Source organism: Geotrypetes seraphini, chromosome 6, assembly GCF_902459505.1.
Source record: "Geotrypetes seraphini chromosome 6, aGeoSer1.1, whole genome shotgun sequence".
Taxonomy (NCBI): Eukaryota; Metazoa; Chordata; class Amphibia; order Gymnophiona; family Dermophiidae; genus Geotrypetes; species Geotrypetes seraphini.
In genome coordinates, this window is record NC_047089.1 from 237,828,624 (window position 1) to 237,849,862 (window position 21,239).

General features: G+C 45.3%; 1 protein-coding gene across 3 annotated transcripts in view; it reads right to left on the reverse strand.

Annotated features, from left to right (window-relative positions):
* Positions 1-21,239, reverse strand: part of KDM6A (lysine demethylase 6A) — a 547,501-nt gene that overhangs the window by 400,376 nt on the left and 125,886 nt on the right. For all 3 annotated transcript variants that reach the window (XM_033949775.1, XM_033949774.1, XM_033949772.1), the window contains exons 7-8: positions 14,394-14,448; positions 3,054-3,088 (exon numbers count right to left, since the gene is read on the reverse strand). In XM_033949775.1, the coding sequence (XP_033805666.1) occupies positions 3,054-3,088; positions 14,394-14,448 (90 nt within the window). The remainder of the gene's footprint in view (positions 1-3,053; positions 3,089-14,393; positions 14,449-21,239) is intronic.

Here is a 21,239-nt window from a genome sequence, read left to right on the forward strand (position 1 = left end):
CAGTAATAACTCCATGCAACGTGAGCGAAATACGTATGTACTTTAAAGTGAATACGTACTAGACGCAATCAAGATGCTGCATCTACCGCCCCATGGAAAACAACAGCATCCTAACAGGTATCAGACAAAGCTCACATCGTTAATGAGAGCTTCAGGGATGAGGCTACCAGCCACATAGCGCGTGCTCCTCCGCGGGTTTGATAGAATAGGTAACTGGCTCCTGGTTAAGAGATGAACAGCCCTTCTTGTCTGGTCGGGGGGTCCATCTAGCATGTGCCATGAGAAAATGGAGACATGCGAAACCAGCGTGATAAGCCCCCTCAGAAATAGAGAAAGAGAGTCCTGGCCCATAGAGACAATCCGAACTTGGAAACTGTTTGTACTACCTTTAGGTACATATATCCTATGCCACTACTAGACACATGCAGCACAGCACAGAGGACCAAATAAGAAGGACAGTTACCAACAGACAAAGGCTCAATCTGCAGGGACCCCAAGAGAGACAATGAGATACCCGTGTGAAATACAGGGCACTATCTTACTGCTTATCTCACTGTGCCATGATTTGCCTATGTCGACCCAGTCTGGAGACAAACTGAGACTGGGTGACCTAGCACAGGTCAGAGTCTCTTTGGTAATCCCTTTGAGTGCTAACCCCAGAGTCCAATTAAACTAGCAGCTTCCTTCAAGTGAATACAGCAGGAACACAGACATATAAATCTGCCAAGCTTGTCCCGAAGCTGGTGAAACATGAACAACTTGTCTGAAGGAGAGAAGCCGCAGCATACCCTGACCAAAGTCAGCTGGAAATAAACTACCGGAACGCTGCAGCTCTCCAGCCATTGCCGAAGACCCAAGCGTGCGCCTGATTCTTGCCGACACGTGGCCGCTGCATTAATGCTCCTAGAAACATAGTCGGATTAAAGCCCCGCAAAATTTACCCTGTTGCGGCCTGCATAGAAAGAAAATCAGACTCGGGGAATAACTAGAAGAACGGTGCGGTGCTTCCCACAGTGCCGGAAAAAAAATGCTCCATCTCATGCGCGCCGCTATAAACCGGCACCTGCACAATCAGCTGCACATGGCCGCAACAAACACCGACGAAAGAGAGCCACGGAATAAACGGGACTACTACTGCTGCAGTGAAAACACAATGAGGAGTACAAGTGCGAGCATGAAATCGCACCGCTACTGCCGCGCTGTAACCAATAAGGAAACCAAGCGCGTGCATGCAAAGGGCAGGAAGTCCCGGCTCCCTCAACGGATTTCTAGTCATAAAACATAGCCTCAATAAAATATCCATTCCTTAAATGTACGTTGACTGAACCTACAGAACTAAGACTCCCACACAGAATCTGAAGTTCAAACAACAGTAAAAAAGCACATACATACTCACAAGCTTGTTGTCAGGGCCGGTTGAAGCCAGTAAGAACTGGTTGTGCAGCATTAACAGGGCAGAATGTAGCAACTGTGGTCTTTTTTTTTTTTTTTTTTTTTTTAAACAGAGAAGGGAAAGAAGAAAAAAAATTGAGACCCAGTCAGACCCTCTAGCAATGGAGAGAGGGTGAGGCAGGGACCTGGGGGGGGGCTTAGGTATAACCCCTAAAGCTGTCACCGTTCAGTAGGACACCCCTGTCTCACTGAAGAGAAACCTCAACAGGAGAAATAAAATTGCCATCTCACTGAAGAGAAACCTCAACAGGAGAAATAGAATGGCAGTCTCACTGAAGAGAAACCTCAATAGGAGAAAATAATTTTCCAGTCACAGCCAGAATTCAGGAGCTAGTTGAATAGCAACCATCATCTGCTGGGAGACAGAGCATACTGAAGATACAGGAGGAGTGCCAGCCAATAGGACCACCTGTTAATCAGTTTCTCTATATCCGCCTGCTGGTAGATGTGTGCTATCCCATTGGTCTTTGGATTCATCTGCTGCTGTTGCTAAGGAAATAAAGACTTTTCCAGGTCCTAAGTTCACACTTTCTATCTAACAACAGCTCTGACAGGGTACACAATCAAATCTGACATTGTAATCACAAAATAGGAAATAATATTATTTTTCTACCTTTCGTTGTCTGGTCATTATTCAAATCATGTTGATCCCAGGCTCTGGGGCAAACGTCTTCTGATAACTCGCTTGACAAGGTCTCCTGCCCATTTGTCATTTTCTTCTTTCTCGGTGCTAACCATCCATCTTCCATCTCTGTCTTCCCCTTCCATTTCCCTTCCTTCCCTCGGAGGTCTGGCATCTTTCCTTTATTCGTCTCCATCCCCGCAGCTGCAGCGATGGACCCCACCATTCCCAGATCCACCATCTATTCTTTTCTCAACTATCCTTTCATCCAGCATTTCTCCCTCCTTCCCCACCACCCCAGGGTCCATCATCTATCCCTTTCTCTTCCCAACTACCCTCTTATCCAGTATCTCTATCCCCCCTCTACAATATCCAACTTCTCTCCCTTTCTAATCCTTCCCTCCCTCCATCCCATTTTCCACCATCTCTCTCCCTCCCTCCCATTATTTATTCCCCTCCCCCCAGGCCTGCATGTTTTCTCCCTTCTTTCTAGCATCCTCCGGCTTCCCAGTCTCACCTTCAAAGCAGCCTACAGAGGAATGCCAGTTGGCGCTAGCGATCCTAGTAGGCTGCCGTTGGCCTCTGCAGCACGTTCCCTCTGCTGTGCTGCGGAGGCTGACAACAGCCTGCTAGGATCACTAAACCGGGAAGCCGGGAGAGAGATGGTGGGCAATGGGAGGGAGAGGGGGGGAACGAACAGAAAGGGTATTTTCTCACAGGCCAAATTTAATTACCTTGAGGCCTGAGTTTGACACCCCTGAGTTAGACCATTATAAATGATCCTCTCTACAGTATTAAACCCAGGAATAAGATAACAATTAATATAAGTAGTTCTTGGGAGAAATTTGCTGAACAAAGCCAAAGCTTTCGCACAAAAATCATGGCAATAGCTCAGGTTTACCTAAATGCTGAAGTGGCTGAAATTTAAGTCACTTGGTTTAAAAAAAACTGTTCTGTTAACAAAATCAAACAGGCTTACCTGGGTTTCATACAAGTGGGCAATGTGAAACTGAACTGCAATAGATTAGGAAAATAAGGTTATTCACAACATGAAAACCCAATAAACAAGAATCTAAAGTCGTCTTTGTAAGGTTAAGAAAGCACAGTTACTTACCGTAACAGGTGTTATCCAGGGACAGCAGGCATATATTCTCACATGTGGGTGACGTCATCTACGGACGTCATCACCCATGTGGGAGCCCCAGCGCGGACAGCTTTTCAAGCAAACTTGATTGAAGTTTCAAGTTTGCTACACTGCACCACGCATATGCATGCCTTCTTGCCCACTAGAGGGCGCATCCCCACCTCGTGGTCCTCAGTTCCATAACCAGCAAAGAAGCCATCCCCAGGGAGGAGGGCGGGTTGTGAGAATATATGCCTGCTGTCCCTGGATAACACCTGTTACGGTAAGTAACTGTGCTTTATCCCAGGACAAGCAGGCATGATATTCTCACATGTGGGTGACCTCCAAGCCAACCAAAAAAGGGCAGGTGGGAGGATGGCAATTTAGGAAAACAGGTTACGTAACACCGACTGGCCAAACCGGCCGTCGCTTCTGGACAAAGTGTCCAGACAGTAATGGGAGGTGAACGTATGAACCGAAGACCAAGTGGCAGCTTTACATATGTCCTCCACAGGAGTAGACCGGAGGAAAGCAACAGAAGCTGCCATAGCCCGGACCTTATGCCCCGTGACTCGACCATGGAGCGTGAGACCAGCCTGAGCATAGCAAAAAGAAATACAAGCAGCTAGCCAGTTGGACAAGGTGCGCTTGGAAACAGGATGTCCCAACCGATTAGGATCAAAGGACAAAAACAATTGAGGAACCTTCCGATGAGACTTGGTACGTTGGAGATAAAAAGCCAACGCCCTCTTACAGTCAAGCGTGTGAAGCGCCGCCTCACCAGGATGAGAGTGGGGCTTCGGGAAGAACACCGGAAGAACAATGGACTGATTGAGGTGGAAATCAGACACCACCTTAGGCAAAAATTTAGGATGGGTGCGAAGAACCACCTTGTCATGATGAAACACAGTAAAAGGTGGATCCGCAACCAAAGCCTGCAGCTCACTAATCCGACGAGCGGACGTGAGCGCAAGCAAAAAGACCACCTTCCAAGTGAGAAACTTAAGGTGAGATTTGTCGACAGGCTCAAAGGGAGGCTTCATGAGTTGAGCTAAGACCACATTAAGATCCCAAACTACAGGAGGAGGTTTCAGAGGAGGATGAACATTCACGAGACCCTTCATGAAACGAGTCACCAGAGGATGAAGAGAGAGAGATCGACCCTCGAGATGCCGATGGAATGCCGCAATGGCACTGAGATGCACCCGAATGGACGTCGTCTTCAGTCCAGATTTAGACAGATGCAGCAAATATTCCAACACCGAAGACACTGGAACTGAACTCGGGTCCAGATGGTTAGAGGAACACCAGGATGAAAATCTGGTCCACTTCTGGGAATAACAAAGCCTAGTCGAGACTTTGCGCGAGGCTTCCAAAATGTCCCTCACCGACTGAGAAACAGGAATCGAAGTCAAGGGGAAAGGAACCAAGCGGTCAGATGCAAAGACTGCAGATTGGGATGCAACAGCGAACCCCGACTCTGAGACAGCAGAGAGGGAAAAACAGGCAGAAGCAGAGGGTCCCCGACACTGAGTTGAAGGAGCAGGGAGAACCAGTGCTGTCTGGGCCAACGAGGCGCAATGAGAATCATAGTGGCTCTGGTTGATTTGAGATGCACCAACGTTCTCAAGATTAGAGGAAAAGGAGGGAACGCATAAAGGAACCTCCCTCCCCAGTCGAGAAGAAAGGCGTCGGCCTCGAGACGATCCGGGGAGTACATCCGAGAACAAAAGAGAGGCAGTTTGCGAGTCTCCGGGGAGGCAAACAGATCCACCTGAGGAGTCCCCCAGCGGTCGAAGACCTCGCGCAGAACCCGGGAATTCAACGACCACTCGTGCGGCTGGAGAAGACGACTGAGTTTGTCTGCCAGACAATTCCTCTCTCCCTGAATGTAAACCGCCCGTAGGAAGATGTTCTGGGAGACCGCCCATTCCCAAAGGCGCAGGGCTTCCTGGCACAGGGCCCAAGAACCCGTTCCCCCTTGTTTGTTCACATAATACATTGCCACCTGGTTGTCCATCCGCACGAGGACTACCTGGTCGCGGAGCAGGTGGCAGAACGCTCGAGCCGCCAGAAAAATGGCACGAAGCTCCAACACATTGATATGACAAAGACTGTCCACTGCCGACCATAGACCCTGGGTCTGCAGACCGTCGAGATGAGCCCCCCACGCGTACTCCAAGGAATCCGTGGTCAGGACCTTGCGATGCGGAGGAACGAGAAAGAGCAAACCCCCTGAAAGATTGGAAGAGTTTGTCCACCAACGGAGTGAGCGTCTCAAAGAAGGAGTCACCGTTATCGGGCAAGAGACTGGATCGCAATCCTGACGCCATTGAGAGGCCAAGGTCCACTGAGGAAGCCTCAGATGCAATCGGGCGAACGGAGTGACGTGGACCGTCGACGCCATGTGGCTCAGGAGCACCATCATGCGCTGAGCCGAAACTGCGGGCATCAGCGCAACCTGGCGACTCAATCGAAGCAGGGCCTCCAACCGAGGAGGAGGGAGGAAGGAACAGAGGCAAACCGTGTCCAGCACGGCTCCGATAAACTGAAGGGATTGAGTCGGGCCCAACTGAGACTTGGGAAAGTTTACTTCGAACCCCAGACGTTGAAGGAAGATGATAGTCTGTTGGGTCGCTGAGATAACCCCCTCCCTGGTTGGGGCCTTGATCAGCCAATCGTCCAGGTAGGGAAAGACCTGCAACCCCCGAGATCTCAAGGCTGCCGCAACTATCACCATACACTTCGTGAAGACTCGAGGGGACGAAGCCAGACCAAAGGGGAGGACCCGATACTGAAGGTGCAAATCCCCCACCTGGAACCGTAAAAACTTGCGGAAAGCGGGATGCACCGGAACATGAGTATAGGCTTCCTTCAAGTCCAGGGAGCACATCCAATCCCCTTCCTCCAACAGAGGGTATAAAACCGGAAGTGACAACATACGGAACTTCTCCCGGACCAGGAATTTGTTGAGCTTTCGGAGGTCCAAAATGGGACGTAAGTCCCCTGTCTTCTTTGGGACCAAAAAGTAACGGGAGTAAACCCCCTTTCCCCGTTGTTCTGGGGGTACTGGTTCCACCGCCCGAAGGCTCAACAAGGCCCTGGCCTCCACAAGGAGACGGGGAAGTTGGCTCCGGTTGCACGGACAAGTTCCGGGCGGACGGTCCGGTGGCGTAGCTGAGAAATTTAGCGAGTAGCCCTCGGAGATGATCCGGAGCACCCATGCATCGGATGTAATCTCGGTCCAAGCCGCATAAAAGGACCTGAGTCGACCCCCGATTGGGAGGGGGTCCGGTGATATTGCGGAGGGGGCCTGCCCCCATCCGCACAGCCCATCAAAAGGACGGGGCCGGCTTGGACGCTCCCTGCGCCGGAGGTTTCAGTTGTCTCCCTCTACCCTGTTGGGGTGGGCGCCGGGCCGGAGGTCTAGAAAAGGCCGGTGTAGACTTCTGCGGGTATCTTCTCGGGGGCGGCCGGAATGATTTTTACGGCTGGGCCCGAGGTTTAGCACGGACCAAGGAGGCCAAGGAGCGCTCCTGCTCCAACAAACGTTTGGTCGCCGCCTCTAAGGATTCATCAAATAATTCCGAACCCATGCATGGTAAATTGGCCAGGCGTTCCTGCAGGTTAGGATCCATATAGAGGGTACGGAGCCACGCCAGCCGGCACATAGCCACCGCAAAGGCCGACACCCTCGAAGCGAGCTCAAACGCGTCGTACACAGCGTGGAACAGGTACAGCCGCAATTGAGACAAGTTGGATATGAACGTGGCAAATCCATCTCGATGGGAATCAGGCATGACCTCCCGATACTGAGGCAGGTCCTTCACCATGCTACGCAGATAGGATGAGAACGTAAATGCGTAATTGAGGACCCTGGTCGCCATGAGGGAATTAGAATAGAGGCGACGACCAAATTTGTCCAGGGTCCGACCTTCCCTTCCGGGCGGGACCGCCGCCGAGACTCTGGAGGGTTGCGTCTTTTTTAGCGCCGACTCCACGAGCAACGACTGGTGCGAGAGTTGAGGTTTATCAAACCCTTTAGATGGAATGGTCCGGTACTTGGACTCCATCTTAGACGGCACCGCAGTGACTGTAAGAGGGGAGTCCAAGTTCTTGAGGAAGGTTTGTTGTAGGACCTTATTCAGAGGAAGGCGAGGAGTTTCCCTCGGGGGAGTGGGAAGGTCCTGCTCCTCCAGGAACTCCTTAGTATATTGAGAACCCGCCATTAAGTCGAGACCCAAGGCTCGTGCCATATCCTGCACGAACCTGGAGAAGAAGGATGTTCTGGCGGGCGGTGAGGGGGTTCGTGACCTCCCCGCCGAACAGAAGGGGGAAGCCTCGCGGGAATACCGCGGTTCCCTGCCCGACCCCGATCCCCAGGAGGCCACATCCAGTGACCTCGAAGGGGTCGGGGAACGCCTACGCCCCGAAGAGCCCTTGGGGGAAGCCCCCGGGGTCTGAGGCACCGAGGTATGCCCCATCCGTCTCGGCGAGGAGTCTCTCGAACCCCCTCTCGCGGGGGAACGAAACAGATGTGGGTTGTCGAGGCGGAGCTCCGAGACACGTAATGTCTCGCCCCCGAGCGGCGAAGAGCGACCACGTCGCCGAGGAGAACCCCGAGAACGTTTGGGCATCCTCGGACGAGGACTCGAAGAAGAGGACGACGATATCCTCCTCACCCGGCGCACCTTGTCCCGAGGCTTTACGCTCCTCTCAGGCTGGGCCCCCGAGGCCGAAGTCGAGGGCAAGGTCGGGGTCGAGGTCGGAGCCGTCCCGGCCCCCGAAGTCGAGGGTACCGAGACCGAGGCCGCCGAGGCCTGGGCCGTCGAGACCGGTGCAGTCGAGGCCGAAGCCTGCTGCAACTGCTCGATGGCTCCGGACAGCTCCGAGGTAATCAGTGCTCGGAGCAAGTCTTGGAAGGCCGGGATCCCCATCATGGCCGGTAGATCCGAGGCCGGGGGGTGCTCCCTGGAGGGCGACCTCGGTCTCGAGTATTCCCTCGGGGCACTAGGTTTGGCTACCCTGGGCTGGGCCGAGGACGACCCACCCGCTGTCGAGGAGCCCGAGGATGGCTTCTTCGTCGATCCTGGGGCTGAGGATGGAAGCGGGGACTTACCTGAGGCAGGCTTGGTCGGGGCAGCAGGCTTCGATGAAGTCGAGGGACGCGGCGAGGTCGAGGATCCTGAGGCCGAGGTCAAGGCCGGGGCCGAAGCCGAGGCCGACATCGAGGCCTTCCCCGCCGCGGAGTCGACCGCGAAAAGCTCCGCCATCCTGGCACGGAGTCGGCGGAGCGCTCTGGCCTCGAAGGTCGAGCACCTCTCACAAGAGTCTGTCGGATGCTCGGGCCCTAAACAGAGCAAGCACCACCGGTGAGGATCGGTAATAGAAAGCAACCGATCACACCGGGTGCACTTCTTAAAACCCGTCAAGGGACGGGACACGAAAGCCGAAAAGGCCGGAAACTAACAACGGCCCGCGGCCGCGGCTCACGGGGGCCCCCGGAGCCGAACCGAAGAAGTAAAAGTCGGTTGAAAAATTTTTTTTTTTTTTTTTTTTGAAACAAAAAACGACTGACGAAAGTAAAAGCACAGCGACCGAGCGATATCACCCAGACGCGGTGACAGAAGGCAAAACTATCAGAGCTCAATTTCCACAGGGCTTCTGGCTCCGCGGAAAAAACTGAACTGAGGACCACGAGGTGGGGATGCGCCCTCTAGTGGGCAAGAAGGCATACACATGCGTGGTGCAGTGTAGCAAACTTGAAACTTCAATCAAGTTTGCTTGAAAAGCTGTCCGCGCTGGGGCTCCGTAGATGACGTCACCCACATGTGAGAATATCATGCCTGCTTGTCCTGGGATAAAGTCAGTTAGAGCAGTGGTCCCCAACCCTGTCCTGGAGGACCACCAGCCAGTTGGGTTTTCAGGATAGCCCTAATGAATATGCATGGGGCAGATTTGCATGCCTATCATTTGCATTGTATGCAAATCTCTCTCATGCATATTCATTAGGGCTATCCCGAAAACCCGACTGGCTGGTGGTCCTCCAGGACAGGGTTGGGGACCACTGAGTTAGAGAATTTGCTTCTATCTTTGATTTAATAGCAAATTTATTATCCTGCAATTGATTTTCAAACTAAAAAAATACAAACGCAATTCAAGATTTAAGAAGCAGTTTAATATAGACAGTAGCTGGTCAAAGATGTAGAGTTTCTGTCATACTACAATATAAGGCTATGGTCCAGCACTGAAAGTAAAGCATACAGTAATGTGAAAAAAGTGCTCTCCTCTGAATTTTACTATTACCATTTATAGTCAAATATAAGTCAATCCGAATATAAGTCGTGACCCCTCCCTCACTCCCTCTGCCAGGTTCTGCACTCAGCCCCCCTCCCTGCCAAGTTCTGCACTCAGCCTCCTTACCTCCATGCCCTGCAAGGCTCTGAACCCAGCCCCCTTCCCTACCAGGCTCTGCACCCAGCCCCCTTCCCTCCCTGCCCTACAAGGCTCTGAACTCAGCCCCCCTAATCGTGCATTTATTCATGGAAAGGGATGCACATCTTCAAATCAACTATTTTATAGAATTGCTCTTTTAGGGGCTATTTTCTATAGATCACCTTGATTTAGGCACTGGAATAATGCACAAGAAGCATGAAGTCTAAAAGGTGCAATAGTAGCTTAAGTCCACAGTGAGGCACCTTAACTTTACACATGAGCACATATGCCAGTGAAAATGCCCATGCCTAGCAGTAGGCACTTAAGTGCATAACTGTTAGTATTGTATAATCTGTCCACACAGGTGCTAGGCATGCCTCTGTCCTACTTTACCACTTCCTGGTTCACATTCATGTTGCACTTACACACTAAGGTTCATATTCTATCAGTGGCCGATACTAACAGGTAGTTCAAGCATTTTCCCTATCTGTCCTGGAAGGCTTACAATCTAATGTACAACAAAAGCAAGACGACCCAAGTTTTCACAGGAAATGAACAAATCCAAACAAACGAGACTGTGGAAATGCAATGTTCTCAGCCCTTGGAGATAATTTTATTCAAAATTTTCTTGATAAAAGCAAACAGCAGTAAAAACTGTAATAAAAGCTCAATCCACATGTGTCTTTAAGAAAGGACCCAACACGGGCTGTGTTTCGGCTAAACACACCGTCCCTCAGGGAAACTAGGGTATGAATTTCAAAAGATGTATAGTATGTTAGTCTAAAAATGTGTGAAGGATAAATGGTGTCAGGAGTGTGAACTGCGAATGAGGAGTCATGTGGCCCTGCAAAGGGTTTGAGTTTGAGACCACTGCTGTAGAGATACTTTGATCAAGACCAACCTGCAGCAAAGTCAGCACCACTAAAGTTGATCGGATCAGAATACGGCTCTGCGTGGTCCTGAACACACCAATGCCAGAAAGTCTCCCACGTCTAGTATAAGCAGACACAGCAGTCAACTGCTTAGACATGAGCAGATTGCCAAGAACCAAGTGTCAAGGCGCTTCTATTGTGGTCCTTGGCACTCTGCTCATGTCTAAACAGAGTGCCAGGACCACAGTAGAAGTGCCCTTACAGTCTAAGGCTGCATGCACAAGAGCCAAGTCAGAAATCTAAACAACCCAGATCCTCCACACAGACTGGACCCTGCTTAAATAGGCTAGGATGGACACTCAACAAAAGGCCGCTACTCTAGTGAAGATGAAGACGAGATGTATACGACAGCCTGTAAGGCCAGTGTAGAGCCACCAGAATGACATGGCCCCGATGGACTTCGATCCATCAAAAGATTTGGCTTAGCATGGGCCAGGAAGGAAAGGTATACAGGAGGATGTCCTGAAGCCACAGCTGCACCAGAGCATCTAAACCCTCGCTTTTGAGCTCGAACTGAAGAATCAAGCTACTTGCATGTGCTTTGCCATGGCCATGAGGTGAATGCAGAACCGACCGAACCCCACACTACTTCACTTGTGCAGCCAGTGAAGTAGTAATTATGAGTTAAGATTCCCCCGTCCTTGAGAAAGTATTGCAATTAACGCATCTGCAAGGGGACATAACTGCTTACAAGCTAAGTTTTAAAAACTTCATAAGTTATATTTATAAAAAGTATTTATGAAAAAAAGTATTTATTAGAAAAAAGTATTTATTTATTTTTTTTTTTTAATTCTTTATTCATTTTAAATCTTAAATAAGTGTACAATAAAATATCCATTAAACTTTCAATATAACACTTGAAATTCTTAATCATATCATCTAGAACAAAAATATACACTTTTGTTAATAATGACAGGGGTCGCCATTCAGCATATTACCAACAATTGGAAAAACTACTCTAATCTTAACTATACATTTTGGTGGAATTCATTATGCCATATTTATAAGATGGAAAGAGCTATTGCTACGCAGAAAGGGACTTACAATAAGCTTATAAAGATCTGGGGACCAATGGAAAAGTATTGTAATGAGTAGACATCATTTTTTTTTTTTTTTTTAAGGGAGATTATATTTACACATTGGGGGGTGGGGGGGGCAATAGAAAAAAAGTATTTATAAAAAATTGAAAATGCCAGGCTGGGAGTAATGAGGATTCCTAACACCACAGCATATGTTACTCGGGTGGATATTTGAAAATCCCTGATAAGCTTGTGCATTGATGCTTTTATAGTGCTTTATAATACCAATTGAGGAAGAAGACGGTGTCTGAATTAATTAAGAGAAGAAATAAGGGTGTACTGATATGATCACAAGGGAGACAAAGTCTTATGTGCTTTAGATCAAATGCAGCTGGAGGTGTTTCTAAAAAAGATTTATTCTAAATGATTTCTAGATAGGTTAATTAGGGTTTAATAATGTATTTTTGCTAGATTCTCACCGATAACAATGTGTAGTTAGAGTTATCTTTGTAAAGTCTTCTAAGCTCTGCAAGATGAGGGCTAATAGATGATAATGTGGAATGATTTGATTTGTGATTTTTAAGATGTCTAGCTATTCCTTTGATGTTACTTATATTGTAACTCACTTAAAAATTTAATTAAAAATAAATTAAAGTTGTTTGAGTAACTTGTGAAGTTTTCAGCAGTGGAAAGCCAATAGTCTTGCTTTTGGCCTGATATCTTTTCTAGATCTCTAGAGCACTGTTCTTCAACTGCCGGTTGGCGGACCGATATCGGTCCGCAGCGGTCCGCACAGGGCCGGCAAGATTAAGGTGACCATAGGTCCGTTTTCAGACCCCCCTGTCCCATTGTCCCCACACACAGCTTCGGGACAGCGTTCCGAAGCTGTGCTCAGAGACAACGGGACAGGCGATCATTTCCTTTCCCTCCCTTCTTCCTTCCCCCGGGTCCCCTTCTCTTACTGCCCTGCCATTTCTGCTAAAGCCGACAGGAAGTCTTCTTTCCGACGTCGATGAGGACATTCTGGGCCAGTCAATCGCTGCCTGGCTGGCCAATAACGTCCTCTCCAACGTCAGAATTGACGTCGGAAAGAAGACTTCCTGTCGGTTTTAGCAGCAGCAGCAGCAGGGTTGTAAGATAGCAGCCGACCAGGGGAAAGGAAGGAGGGAGACTTTTTTATTTTTTTTTTTTTTGCGTGACAGGAAGGAAAGGAGGTAGGCAGGCAAGCAGGCTTGCTTTGGCCAGGGAGGGAGGGAGAGAAGTAGACAGGCAGGCAGGCTGGCTTCAGGGGTGGGCGTGGGACAAAGTGTGGAAGGCAGTGAGAGGGACATAGGAAGGAGGCACTGGGGGCACTAAAGGCAGGAAGGGGCACTAAGGACATGGGAAGGAGGCACTGGGGTCACTAAAGACATGGGAAGGAGGCACTGGGGGCACTAAGGACATGGGAAGGAGGCACTGGGGGCACTAAGGACATGGGAAGGAGGCACTGGGGTCACTAAAGACATGGGAAGGAGGCACTGGGGGCACTAAGGACATGGGAAGGAAGCACTGGGGGCACTAAGGACATGGGAAGGAGGCACTGGGGGCACTAAAGACATGGGAAGGAGGCACTGGGGGCACTAAAGACATGGGAAGGAGGCACTGGGGGCACTAAAGACATGGGAAGGAGGCACTGGGGGCACTAAAGACATAGGAAGGAAAGAAGGAGAGAATAAAAAGGGACAATTCTTGGGCCTGAGTGCAGAAAGAAAGAAAGGATACACAGACAGAAGGAAACGCAACCAGAGACTCAAGAAATCACCAGACAGCAAAGGTAGGAAAAATGATTTTATTTTCAATTTAGTGATCAAAACGTGTCAGTTTTGAGAATTTATATCTGCTGTCTATATTTAGCACTATATTTATCTATTTTTCTATAGTTACTGAGGTGACCGAGCTCGCGGAGATGGGGCAGAAACGGGGTTTTTAAATTTTAGTCCTAGTAGTTTGCTGGTCCACAAAATAATTCTTTTATTTCTGCAGGACCACGGGTGTAAAAAGGTTGAAAAACACTGCTCTAGGGTCCTGGGGCTGGAGATCCACATAGTGGGAGATAAGGGTCTGAGCAGGTTGGGGGGGTAAGGGGGGAATTATTTGAATGGTTTGTTTGTTAATGAGGTGGGTGCACTGAAGAATTAACATGCACCTACTGAATGTTTGTATGTTTGTTGTGAAAATCCAATAAAAACAACAATTACAAAAAATAAACTAGAGAAGTTTATCCCTGTACCAGGCTCTGTCACATAACATCAACCATGCTATCCTGTAGGTCCTCTAAGCCTTTATGCATCAAGTTTCAAGTTTAATAATTGTTTTGATTAATCGCTTAATCATATTTCTAAGCGATGAACAAATTAAAATTACAATTTGTGGGAAACAATACATTACAGAACAATACATAATGACATTCGAAATTAAAAATTTAACTTTACAAACTTATATACACAAGGAAGGGGGGGGAGATGAAATACAAAATCAATATAGAAAAGTAGAACAAAAAGGGAAAAATACAAAATGAGCAACAGAAAGACAATATAATGTAGTACAATAAAAATAATCTGAGCTGCGGAGAGTTTCGTTAATTACCAAAAGCATCTTTAAAGAGAAATGTAGCACTGTTCAATCGTTTTAACAACATATTTATCCTATTGGTTACAGCGATTCAAAATGGATTTAATTAACAGGATCATAAAATTTTTTTGTTTGACAGGATCATAAAATTGGTATATTTGATTACCTTTGGACTAAATTATATTATTTAACATACTTACTTTCAGCTTTGGACAAAGTGCAGGGATTACGATCAACCAGGGCTAACTGAAAATGCTGCAAAGAAATGAGATCAAAATTAATACTTATTTCTGAAATGTGAAACTATCTTCATTTTGAGGGCGAAAAATAATAATAAACCAATTAATTTTTCTTGTGCCTATAAAGAAGTTGAATTTATTACCTGAAAAAACATCACTTTAAGTAGAAGCCTTGGAGGCACCCACAGGTTTAGTATCTTGCACACAAAATATTTCTGAGAACATGAAAGAATGGATACCTGTGATAGCAGCCCAACTGTCAGTCAAATTTTCTTCAGCTGCTCAATAAACATCTCACCTTACCTTGGTTAGTGTTTTCTGCTTTAAAACTAGGAAACCATATTTTAGCTATTTCAGAGCCTTTTTTTCCATAATCAATGGGTAAGTCCACTGCTTCAAGGAAATTCATTCAATTAAGGCTTCTGTTGGCTTTTTTTTTTTATCTGAAGCTCTTTTCTAAGATGAAATCTGGACTTACTTGCTAATTGCTGTTCCTTGAGTCCTGCTAGACCAATCTAGACTTGCGAGTTGTGCTCTCCAACCAGCAGATGGAGACAAAGATCAATGGACTTTTAGTAATACCACTAGAACAAGGATTGGTGTAGAACAGCATCTTGCCAGTATGCTATTGTTGATGCTCAGAGGAACACCCCAGTCTAAAGCAGAGAACAAATGAAAAGTAGAGAGAAAAGTTTGTCTAACACCAGTCAAACACAAAGCATGGTTCCAGATCTCTAGAAAGACAATTTCCTCACAGTTCACTGAACCCTAACTGCAATCTTCCAGGAAGGGTCCAGGGCCAGTCTAGGAGAACTCAAAGAAAGGAAATAAGCAAGTGAAGACAAATTTTACCTTTCTTATCCTCCTGCTAGACTAGTCCAGACACGTGGGACATACCCAAGCTCTATCATTCTGAGTTGGAGTAAGACACCACTCCTTTTAGGACAGCCCTCTTGAAAGAATCCTCTCTGGCCAGAATGTCCAACCTATAGTGCTTCACAAAGGGATGGAGAGATAATCATGTCAATACCCTGCAAATGTCCTGCGGTGAAGCCACTTTGGCTTTCACCCAAAATGCTGCCTCAGCTTTGGGATATGTGGAACCTCCTTGTTCATTCCTGATCCACTGAGCTAAAGATGATTTGGGCTCTCTTCTCTATTGCACAGGACAGTGAACACCACAAAGAGATGATTTTTTCTTCAAAGGGAGACTCAGAACACAAAAGGGAAAGACAAGAGCTACTACTTCTTATGCCATTCCTCCACAGGAAGTCCCATGTGATATCTCAGTAGACTTGTAGATCACACTCAAAATAGGGGGCACAAGCGCTATCCTGCTCAATCAAGGAAAGGTCCATAGACTGAACATGAGAATAAAACTGCAAAAGAGAGGGGCCCTGCCCTGTGTCTCAGGTAACTAGACCTCATGTTCTTCAATTACACCAATCTAGACTGCAACCATCTGTTGGAGGCAAAGAATACTAAGCAAGGTAAGATTCTACAACAATTCTTATACTAGTAGTGATGTCACTAAAATTCGGTGTCCTCTGCTTCCATCTGCCAGTTAGGAAGCACAATCCACAGGTCTGCTCTAGTCTAGCTTGAGGATAAGAAAAGTAATGTTTTGACTTCAAGGAAGCTGTCTCAGTTTTGGGCTAAGCAGAAAGGGTTGTGGCGTGATTAAAATTAACTTAAAGTTAATTCTAAAGCCTTGGAAAATGCAGGGAGCTGTACAACGTTTACTAGTAGTGTGGCCTTGTTGAAACAATGGTCAACTGTTTCTGACATCTCACCTTAAAGCTATGGTCTGAAAATGTTCTTCCCACTCAAGCACATCAAAAGAAAATCAATGATTTGAAATGGAAGAAAACAGAAATTCAGGCAGAGGCCTTAACTCAAGAGAGTTCTACTAGTGCAAAACATGGAATAGTAAGCCACAGTTAAAGTTCAACATGAACAAAAATGGCCACACTTGGAGATTCACTTCAACCTTCCATGTTTGGCATGTCTATGCTTACCTTCATATTACCTTCCATGAAAGGACATTTATTTCAACTATGCTAGCCAATACAGATCTTGTGTTTCCAATAAAGTTTGTGAACATTTACAGATAAACTACTCTGGACACATGTAACCCTGGGATAATGTTAGGCATGATTGTACATTGAATGATTAACCATTTATACTAGCAACCACTATTCTGAAGCTCATTTTGGGCAGGCTGTTCTGTGCAAGGAATTACAACACTGACCATCAGTCAATTTTAAACAATTTTACCATCTCTAATACAGGATTTTTTTCCCTATTGCTATTTTCTCTTGTTGATAAACAATAGTCAGACAAGCTAGAATGCTCTGAATCTCCAATTTATGAAGAGGATTCTGATCCAGGTTACTACTACTATTTATTATTTCTAAAGCGATGAAAGGCGTATGCAGCACTGTACATTTTAACTGTACACTTATTGTATGTTTGAAAATGATTCATGAATTTTAATTTCAGTGGGGTGGGGGGTGGGGATATATACTTTTGTTCTTGATGATATGATTTAAGATTTTCAAGTGTTACATTGAAATTTAATGGATATATTATTGTACACTTGTTTATGATTTAAAATGAATAAAGAATATAAAAAAAAAATCCATACGCACAATAGACGGTCCCTGCTCAGAAGAGCTTACAATCGAATTTAGACAGGACATTTCGGGGTTGGGGGAGATTACGGTAGAGGAAATGATATCATTGTTATAGGTATTTGAAAGCCGTGAGTAGGAGTTAGGAGTGGAAAACAGATTTAAAAATAGTGGGCTTTTAGCTTGGATTTGAAGGGTTACCCTTTAGAATTATGCCCCAAATTTAAAACACTGCTACTGCTTCATATTTTGTTCACAAGATAATTAATATTATCTGCTGTAATCATTAGATAGTCTTCCACTCCATGCTTCATCTCTGTCATACATGGAGAGGGAGGGGGGAACAGATCTTCACCAAATATGTGACTACAAACGCACCCTGAACTGGAACCCCCAAGGAAAAACAGCTATAGAATACAAAATTGGAAAATAGAAACAAATACATTTTCCCCTGTACTGTTTAAAACAAAAAAAACAAAAACAATCTTCCCATGAAACAATGAGAAGGAGAACTGGATAATCTGGAGGAAACAAGAAAACTATTATCTAACACTATAAAATGTTATATCCAGACACAAAGCCAATAATATAAACCAACATCAGAATTTGGGAATTGTATTTATCTATTCTATATCCTGTAAAACAAAAGGATATGAATCAAGGTTGCAGGATAATAAAATGAAGACTAACATAAGAAAATACATCAGAAAAAGGTAGTCATTGCCTGAATACCCTTTCTGAGGAAGATGGTTGAGACGAAAACAGTAACAAAATTCAGAAAGTCATGGAATGAACACATTAGAGTATTAGAAACAAAGCTTAAAATGACTGCATGCATGTTGATGTGTTGAGTGGTGCTTAGATGACAACTCTAGTTCTCCTTGCATCCCCTCTTTCTAGCCAGTATCTGTTATCCTCCTCACTCCTCCCCCCCTTTCCAGCTAGCATCTGCCCTCCTTCTTGGTTCCCTTTCTCACTTCCATGCAGTGTCTGCTTCCTTTTTCTGCCCCCTCTCTTCCCTTCTATCTAGTGTCTGCCCCTCTTTGTCCCCCACCCTCCTGCTGCTGCATCTCTAGACCAGCAGCAACAAAACAAGCTATAGCCACCATGGGGCTGTACTTTCCATATGCACAACTGCTGGCTCGGCCCTAGAACAGGAAGATGGAGGGACTGGGACCAGCAGCCACATGAATGGAGAGTGAAGTGCCATAATTGTTGTAGCTCATTTGCAGCAGGAGGACAGTGAGGAAGGCCCCAGCACCTCTGCTGTACAGTGGATTAAGAAAAAGGTGCACAGCTGTGCAACTCAGAAGGAATACTGGATAGAAGACAAGGATGCCCACTATTGCTGCTGCTTTTTGCTTTAGCGACAGAACCTTTGACATCTTATATAAGGCATAATCAAGATATCAAGGATCTAAGTTTCCAAGTTTATTATATAATTTGATTAATCGCCTATCACAATTTCTAGCGATGTACAATTTCATAAATAATCAAATATGGGGAACAAATCAGACAAACAATAATCATATCGAATTAAAAACAACAAATTCAAACATTTCTATATATAGTTTAACTTATACATATAAACTCAAAGCAGAGGGAAAGTTATTAATGGGTTACAATCAATATAAATTTAATAACGTTTAAGGGAAAAAACAATAGGAAGGGCAACAGATAAAATTTATAATGATATATAAAGTAAAAAGTAAAAAAAAAAAGACCAAATCTTTGAGATTTATTCACTAAAAACATCTATAAAATGGAAACTCTTAAGTTTGGACTTGAATTTATCTAAGTGCTTTTCCTCTCTAATAAATAGTGGGAGGTCATTCCAAGATTGGGGAGCTATTATAGAGAAAATGGTGTGACGCCTCGTATTGATAACTTTCAGTGAGAGAATGGCCAATAAATGTTGATCTTGTGATCTTAACTGTCTTGAAGTAAGATGAGGAATTAAAACTCTAAAAATAAAAGCAGGGGTTTTAAATAATAATGATTTAAAAGTAAGCAGGCATATTTTAAATAAGATACAGTGTGCAACTGGGAGCCAATGTGCCTTTTTAAGTAATGGAGAGACGTGATCGAATTTTTTGGCTTTATAAATAATTTTGACGGAGGTGTTCTGAATAATTTGCAGACGTCTGATTTCTTTTTGTGGTAGACCTTTAAATAGTGCACTACAATAATCAATTTTGGAAATTACTAACGAATGAATTAAAATATTCAGGGATTTTGCACATAAAAATTTAGCCACTGAACGAATTTGGCGGAGTCTGTAAAAAGTAGATTTGACCACATAGCTTATGTGATCATGATAAGTTAGTTTATTATCGAATATCACTCCAAGAATCCTAATATTGTGTGCCATCTGCAAAGGAACGCCTTTAATAGAAATGGGAGAAAGAAGTCTTTGGCAGTCCTTCCATGGAAAGAGCATAACATTAGTTTTATTGATATTCAAGGCTACAGGTAAACAAGGATAATTTTAAGATAGCATTGTTCAGACAATTTCATCTTTACTGTAGGCCAGCCCCCACCATACTGTCAGCACTCTTACAAGCAATACAAAAATTTAGCAGGTTGCAAAAATTAATACGGAATTAGAGGCATTAAAATAAATATTTAAGAAGTTTGGAAACTATACCCCAGAGATCTTTTCCCTTTATCTAGGTCAAATAATCTGTCAGGTACCTAAGGATTAAAATTAGCAGCAAATTGAACAAGGCTTTCCCAACTCAGTTATACCCCCTCTCCCCTTAATAAGGTGTAGTACACCACAGGGCGAAGTGGGAAAAGTTGGGACAGACAGCAATAGTGAATATGAACATTATATCTAAATTTCTGTATCTCTTCACAATACTATCAATACAGGTACCAAATAAAATAATCAAAGATCTTAAAAGAAGAAGATAAACTGATTTCATTTGCCCAAGATACTGCCACTGGTGGCAAGAAAGGCATTCTATTATAGGAAAGAGTGAAAAGGTTTAGGAGTACCCTGCATAAAAATTATATCTGATAGCAGCACAGTTGAGAACAATTTTTGACTAGAGTGACAAGGTTTAAGTAACACAATGGGTTAAAACAGAGCTGGGAGGACTAAGGCTAAATGAGGGGGTTTTCAACCCAGTCCCGGGAACAAACTTAGCCAGTCTGATTTTTCATAATATCGACAATAAATATGCATGAGATAAATATGCTTGCACTGCCTCTATTGGATGCAAACTTCTCTTTCCTACCACTTGAAGCAATCTTTTATTTCATATTATTTGTCTTATTTTGTTTTTATAAAATTCAGAATAAAATAAAGCAGCACAACAAAGTTGCAGAAGCAATCTAAGGAACAAAAAAAAAAAAGGTCAAAAGAACCATCCAATGGCTGAATAGTCAACTGAAGTTTATTAAAAGCAATATTTTAGGGCGAGGGGAAAGAGTTCTTGTATGGTCCTACCATGAATAACAACAAAAATGCCTGCATCAGGGGCAAGTTCAAATACACCTTAAAATAAAACACTTAGAGAAATACTGAACTCCAAGACCAGTATAAAGTCTGGATGTACTAAAGATAATCGCTAATATAGACTGGATCATTGTTGGCCGGCTGTGGATGAGCGATCGATACACTACCGAGTTAACATGTAAATGATCTGAGCAGAGGCTCGCCTAATTCACCCGACTGATCGCTGTGAGAGCGATTTAAATGCATGTGCACAATATTCCTGTTGGCTCATGCTTCAATGTACGCATGCACCTTTTTTTGTCAGTCATAGGCATGATTTATTTGTGTCATATGCATATGTCATCGGCTGCAAAGCATTGTCATAAAATGCAATATAAGAAATGCCAGCAATGTAAGGAATGCTGGTAGAGAATTTCCTTATTTTGGGAGCTGTTGGAAGTACCGTATTTTCACGCAGATAACGCGCACCCGTGTAAAACGCGCACACGGGTATAGCGCGCAGAAACCACGATTTTATGTACAAAAACTTTTGTATACCGCGCTCACGGGTATACCGCGCATGCTGCCCGACTGTCCTTTCGCCCGCCCCGACTCTCCTCTGGCCACCCCGACTCTCCTTTCGCCCTTCTCGACTCTCCGTGCGCTGTCCCGACTCTCCGTTTACCCGCCCTGCCCCCCCCCCCCGGCAGGACCACTCGCACCCCCACCCCG